This window comes from Littorina saxatilis, linkage group LG1, assembly GCF_037325665.1.
Source record: "Littorina saxatilis isolate snail1 linkage group LG1, US_GU_Lsax_2.0, whole genome shotgun sequence".
Taxonomy (NCBI): domain Eukaryota; kingdom Metazoa; phylum Mollusca; class Gastropoda; order Littorinimorpha; family Littorinidae; genus Littorina; species Littorina saxatilis.
Window position 1 is genome coordinate 20363835 of NC_090245.1, and position 6779 is coordinate 20370613.

Sequence of the window (6779 nt, forward strand, 5' to 3'; positions counted from 1 at the left end):
AATCAACACAGGGAGCCATGCTTTGAAACACGAGTTCCGTTTTGATTTTACGTTGTTGCAATCAAAACTGGCGTGTGAAAGCAACTTTCTGTGTTTTGAGTTCATAACATGTTGGGATAAGTATTTCAGGTTTGAGGATGCACAGTTCTGTAGGTTCCTCTCAGTATTCCACCCCTCGGTTGTCAGTTGTAAACATTAAGCTTAGTGATCGAATGTGGAAGCTACGTTGGGTCAAAGGTCACAGAAGATTTGCATCGTGCAGCGAAGGAAAGAATCGCGATCTTGTTTCCGACTCATTGCCTCTTTGTTATTCATTAGACCTGTCCTTCTGCTTGCTCGGCTTTGTTGGATGTTTGCATATCGTGTTGCTATGTTCTTTTGCTTTTATCATTACTTCTTATTTGAGCTTCGTGTATCGATACAACGTCTTGTGCACGGGTCAAAGTTTGTGTGTCAGGGTCAATTGGTTTGACTTGAACTTGACGTTCGTGTTTCTCCGAACGTCTGTGGATCGAAATACAGATACATGCACTCCATGACTTTGTAAGAAGACAAAACATATCACCAGGTTTAATTTGTTTGTTGTGAATTTATGACCTTTCATGAAGTAGTTTTGTTTTTTGCTTACTTTTGCCAGTTCGTTTTTGGAACTTTGCAAAGCAGTGTCGTTTGTCTTGGTCTGGGGAAACGCCAATAAAAAGATCCGAAGAATCCCCGAGCGTTTCTATTGGGTTTGCTTTTGATTATCCATGTATAACCTGCTTCCTGCAACTATGGTAACCGGGGATTTATTGCATGGGGAACATGAGATTTATTTCCCGTGTTTGTAACCAAAAACTCGTAAAAAAGATGACAATATAAGATGTTTGATGGGTTGTTGACAGACCAGCTTTTTTGTCGGTCCGAGGGGGAGCATATCGTCTTTTGTTTCATATTTATTGACCAAGGCCGAAGGCCGCGGTCAATAAATATGAAACAAAAGTCGATATGCCCCCCGAGGACCGACAAAAAAGCTGGTCTGACAACAAACTACCAAACATCGTTTTTGTCATCATTTTGGTAGTGAGAAAAGAAGTGCCGAATCAACACAGGAAGCCATGCTTTGAAACACGAGTTCCGTTTTGATAAAACATGTTTTACGTTGTTGCAATCACAGCTGGCGTGTGAAAGCAACTTACTGTGTTTTGAGTTCATAAAATGTTGGGATAAGTATGTCAGGTTTGAGGATGCACAGTTCTGTAGGTTCCTCTCAGTATTCCACCCCCTCGGCTTTCTGTTGTAAATATTAAGCTGAGTGATCTCTTCTTCTTCTTCTTCTTCTTCTTCTTCTTCTTCTTCTTCTTCTTCTTCTTCTTCTTCTTCTTCTTCTTCTTCTTCTGCGTTCGTGGGCTGAAACTCCCACGTACACTCGTGTTTTGCACGAGTGGAATTTTACGTGTATGACCGTTTTTACCCCGCCATTTAGGCAGCCATACGCCGCTTTCGGGGGAAGCATGATGCTGGGTATTTTCGTGTTTCTGTAACCCACCGAACTCTGACATGGATTACAGGATCTTTTTTCGTGCGCACTTGGTCTTGTGCTTGCGTGTACACACGGGGGTGTTCGGACACCGAGGAGAGTCTGCACACAAAGTTGACTCTGAGAAATAAATCTCTCGCCGAACGTGGGGACGAACTCACGCTGACAGCGGCCAACTGGATACAAATCCAGCGCGCTACCGACTGAGCTACATCCCCGCCAGCTGATTGATCGAATGTGGAAGCTACGTTTGGTCAAAGGTCACAGAAGATTTGCGTCGTGCAGCGAAGGAAAGAATCGCGATCTTGTTTCCGACTTAGTACCTCTTTGTTTTTCATTAGACCTGTCATTCTGCTTGCTCGGCTTTGTTAGATATTTGCATATCTTCTTGCTATTTTCTTTGCTTTTATTATTGTTTCTTATTTGTGCTTCGGTTATCGATACAACGTCTTGTGCACGGGTCAAAATGTGTGTGTCAGGGGTCGTTTTACTTGAACTTGACGTTCGTGTTTTTCCGAACGTCTGTGTATCGAAACACAGATACACGCACTCCATGACTCTGTAAGAAGACAAAACATATCGCTAGGTTTCTTTTGTTTTTGATGAATGTATGTCCTTTCAAGAAGTAGTTTTGATTGTTGTTTACTTTTGCCAGTTTGCCAGTTCGTTTTTGGAATTTTGCAAAGCAGTGTCGTGTCGTCTGTTTAGGTCTGGGGAAACACCAATGAAAAGAGCCGAAGAATCCCCGAGCGTTTCTATTGGGTTTGCTTTTGATTATCCATGTATAACATGTTTCCTGCAACTATGGTAACCGGGGATTTATTGCTTGGGGAACATGAGATTTATTTCCCAGGTGCTTGTGAATGAAAACTCGTGAAAATGATGACAATGCTAGTTGTTAACACGCTTAGTAAGAAAACCCATTGACTGTGTATGTCCTGGAATGCTTCTCGTGACTCATTTGCATAGCAAAGCTGGTTGCCGATTAGTGACATAAGGCTCAATTTCAGGGCACGTTAACTGAATACATATATGCTAGGCAACCAGACTGATCTGAGTCGCATTTACCCATACACTCCTTACCCCCCCCCCCCCCCCCCCCCCCCCGTAAGAACGATTCCTCCGCATTCACCAAACAGTGAGACCTAGAAAAACAGACAAAGACAGAGACGTCATGCGCATCTATCTGTCTGCTCCGTGTATTGTTCTTGGTGTTTGTACCCGTGTGTGTGTGTACCCGTGTGTGTGTGTGTGTGTGTGTGTGTGTGTGTGTGAGAGTGTGTTTGTATGCGTGCGTGCGTGCATGTATGCATGCGTGCGTGCGTGTGTGCGTGCGTGGGTGCGTGCATGCGTGCGCGCGTGCATGCGTGCGTGCGTGTGCGTGCGTGTGTGCGTGAGTGCGTGCGTGCGTACGTGCGTGCGTGCGTGTGTGCGTGCGTGCGTGCGTGCAAGCGCCCGTGGGTGCGTGCGTGTTCATGCGTGCGTGTGTGCGTGCTTAAGCGCGTATGCATGCGAGCATGAGTTCGTGCGCGAGTGTAAAATGTCACCTCAGCAACAGTCTTGCCCGCGTCATAACCACCATCAATGTCGGCCATGATCATTCCGCTGAATGACGTCATTTGTCGCTTGGCAACCTCATGTCCTGGACTATCAGGAAGACCAGGGTAGCTCACTCTGAGGACCTAGAACCATTATATTCAACATAATAATGAGTTACCCGCAATATAAAACAAAAGCTAGTCCTCAATGAACTGTACTAGCCCGTAAACGTAAAATATGAGAAACAAAGGGACGTAAGCGTTATCATTTTATTTGAATACGACATAATCAACAAGACTAAGAGAGATTTATTCGGAAGCAATCTCTTGGCACCTGAGAGTATAACAATTAGCATTGGATCGAACAACCGACTGTCATCCTCATTTGTTAATGTATTAGTATGATAGTAAACCTTAATGTCACTCACCTTGGGATGCTTGGACAGAAATTCGGCAACCCTTTGCGCGTTTTCGCTGTGTTTCTTCATCCTTATTGGCAGCGTCTTCAGTCCTCGAAGAAGCAGACTGCAGTCATGTGGAGACTGTTGAGAAGCACAACCAGAGTGCGGTGAAGTTTAGTTGCCAAAAATGACATTAGAAGAACAATCCGAGTGTGTAGACTTTGACAAAAGCAAGACGCCAATCTCGATTAGACCAACTGCTTTGTTTCATAAATTATAGCAAAAGTGAAATGCTAAGAGACAACTTTGTAAAGCGCTTAGAGAACGTCAAGCGCTCTATAAATCTCCCATATTATTATTATTATTAAATGAAATAACAAATAACTCCCCGTCTAACGGCTGACTTCACAATTGTCATAAATGTACTACAACCAATCATCAGAAATTGAAATAAGTTTTATACATTGCTGTATTTGTGCTTTTGTTAAAATGCAATTATATTCTTTAGCTCTCAAAACAAAACTTGTAAAAACAAAACTATAGGAACGGCTTGCAGCGCGAATGGCTACAAGTGGGCTGTTACCCCACTTGGTTGTATCATTTGCAGCTTATATGCAACTGCTTTTGTTAAAAGTCAGGAATCCTCTTTTTTTTTTAAATGCTTCTGAACATTGGCAGTCTATCTATTCTGGATTTCAGCTCATACCAAGTAAAAAAATATACGATGTTTAGAAATACCTCTGTTGGGTTTGTACAGGTTGCGAAAGAGCGGATACTCTTGGCAAAATTAGGCACGTTTTTCCCAGTGACATAGGTCAATATTGCTATTTCATATGTTACGTGGATTTCCATTGGTCAATTGGGCAAAACTGAGCTCAGTGCAAAAGTGATATCGACAAAATTTCCGTCGATATCAGTTTTGATATCGACGACCTCTTTATTGCTTCCCCACTTCAAAAACAAAAACACCTAAATTTAAAAACAAACAAATATATATGAAAATGTAATTATCCCAGAATTTAGTTGAGCAAGTGACTAAAGACTTTTTGAAAGGAAAGACATTTTAAAATACTGAAAAGTACAAGAAAAAAGTGAACACAAAGAAATAATAATCAGAGGGAGGGATATGAAACAGCCAAAACTGAGACAAATACTTTTGTAATTTCTTTACAGTAAATACAAAATGTCCAGAGAATTAGCAATATATCTAACATTGACTGACTGTGTGATGATATCTTCTGCTATTGGTCTGTTTCAACAGTGTGATATCAAAATCTCGACCTCCGGTCTCGATTTTGATATCACTGTCTCAACAGACCATAGCAGAAGATATCATCACACAGTCCGTCAATATTGGGTAATCACTAGCGAGCAGGTATGTATACAACTCTGATCTAAAAAAAAAAATGGATAGTGCACAGCAAGAGCGGATACTTTCATATGTTACGTGCATTTCCATTGGTCAATTGGGCAAAACTGAGCTCAGTGCAAAAGTGATATCGACAACATTTCCGTCTCATTTCCGCATTGAGCATATACATGATTATGCGCTATAGCAAATGTCCATTATTATTATTATTAGCAAATGAAACAGCGTAGCCAGAGTGCCGCCATCTTTACTATAACCCCACCACACTGACAAACATGGTCCAAGGGAAATAATCGTAGTTTCGAGAGTTGACAGCAGTCTTCTCTCGCGGTATCGAACAACAGTGTCCCAAGATAGCGGATCCGGTGGCGTCAACGCTGTGATAGCCAATAAGAAGGGACGCGCTATCCATTATATTAAGATCAGTGGTATACATGCGTACGTGGTCCTTGTCCACGTGCTGCTCGCTAGTGATTGACAATAATTTAATCTAATTTTGTTCATTCATTTTTATTTGTATTTTCATAACTTTATTATCCACTCGCTTGGAAATTCTGATCGTTTCCTCCCAGATGGAAGCTAGCAGCAACAGAGTCGCGCTGCCCAGGTGTGTGCGTGTTTAGGTGTACTCAGCCACCTACACTTATGGCAAAATGACCGAGGTCTTTTACGTGCCACTGTGGTGACACGGGGGTGGAACATGGATACCGTCTCTGAGTCTGCACATAAAGTTGACCCGTGTCCATCCCGGCCCGGATTCGAACCGGTGAGCCTAGGATCACAAGTCCAGTGCTATACCAACTGAGCTACCAGCCCCCCATGTCACGCAGGAAAGCTTGTCTCATATTTTTCAAGAGTAGTTACTACACATACACACATTGCAGAGCAATTTCAGGAACTGGGCTTTAATTGTGACAAAATAGATAAGATAAGATAAGACAAGAAAATGTTAATGTCCATTTTCATTTTACACAAACATGGACATTTTTCTGTTGGTACCACATCCCATTTCTAATGACACAAAGACACGATAACAATGTTTGTGTTAAAAGCCTACCAGACACGCTCCGATGGATCCTTGCACCTTCTTCAGTCGCCTCCACTGGTCCAGGGTCCTCGTGGTGACGCAGCCAGCCACTAGGTCACTGTGACCTCCCATGTACTTGGTGCTGACAAAGAGCAAACAGGGAGTATACAGGACAGTGGAACTCCCCCTTTTAAGAATAACACACACCCAAGAAAGGTATGGAGGCTCCACTGTAGCAAAACTTGTCGGGAAGGGGTGGCCAGGTAGCCATGGTCAGGTGTCCAAACAAGCCAAAGAATCAGCAAGACAAACAACGCACATCTTCCAGGACAAAGCAGTAGCACTGCCCTGTCACCCGAAGCGTGTAGCCATTATCCTTGTATGCCCCATAAACCCAAAAGAAAACAACTTGCGTAAGGCGAAATTACTACATTTAGTCAAGCTGTGGAACTCACAGAATGAAACTGAACGCACTGCATTTTTTCACAATGACCGTAGCCCGCCGCTTGTGCATAACGGAGTGAAACTGACGAGCCCGTTCAGCGCGGTAGTGGTTTCGCTGTGCTGCACAGCACGCCTCTCTTCGTTTTAACTTTCTGAGCGTGTTTTTAATCCAAACATATCATATCTATATGTTTTTGGAATCAGGAACCGACAAGAAATAAGATGAAATTGTTTTTAAATCGATTTTGGAAATTTAATTTTCATCATAATTTTTATATTTTTAATTTTTAGAACTTGTTTTTAATCCAAATATAACATATTTATATGCTTTTGGAATCAGGAAATGATGTAGAATAAGATGAACGCAAATTTGGATCGTTTTATATACAAAAATATTATTATAATTTTCAGAATTTTATTGACAAAAGTCATTAATCAATTTTTAAGCCACCAAGTGCAATACCGAAGTCCGGCCTTCGTC

The 6779-nt window shown here is 42.2% G+C and overlaps 1 protein-coding gene across 1 annotated transcript; it reads right to left on the reverse strand.

The window, feature by feature from the left end:
• Positions 1–2223: 2223 nt before the first annotated feature.
• On the reverse strand, positions 2224–6044 carry LOC138950301 (cystathionine gamma-lyase-like). The gene is made up of 4 exons (XM_070322055.1): positions 5885–6044; positions 3486–3599; positions 3067–3201; positions 2224–2229 (listed from the first exon to the last, which is right to left on the reverse strand). The coding sequence occupies exons 1-4, from the start codon at positions 5984–5986 to the stop codon at positions 2224–2226; spliced, it is 357 nt and encodes a 118-aa protein (XP_070178156.1). The 5' UTR covers positions 5987–6044.
• Positions 6045–6779: the final 735 nt, after the last annotated feature.

Bases quoted from the DNA above. Each gene is read 5' to 3' on its own strand.
- LOC138950301 (XM_070322055.1), bottom strand. From the start codon at position 5,986: ATGGGAGGTCACAGTGACCTAGTGGCTGGCTGCGTCACCACGAGGACC. The intron at 3,600-5,884 runs GTAGGCTTTTAA...GCTTCTCAACAG, and splicing joins GATCCATCGGAGCGTGTCTG to TCTCCACATGACTGCAGTCT. The intron at 3,202-3,485 runs GTGAGTGACATT...TAATGGTTCTAG, and splicing joins TTCTGTCCAAGCATCCCAAG to GTCCTCAGAGTGAGCTACCC.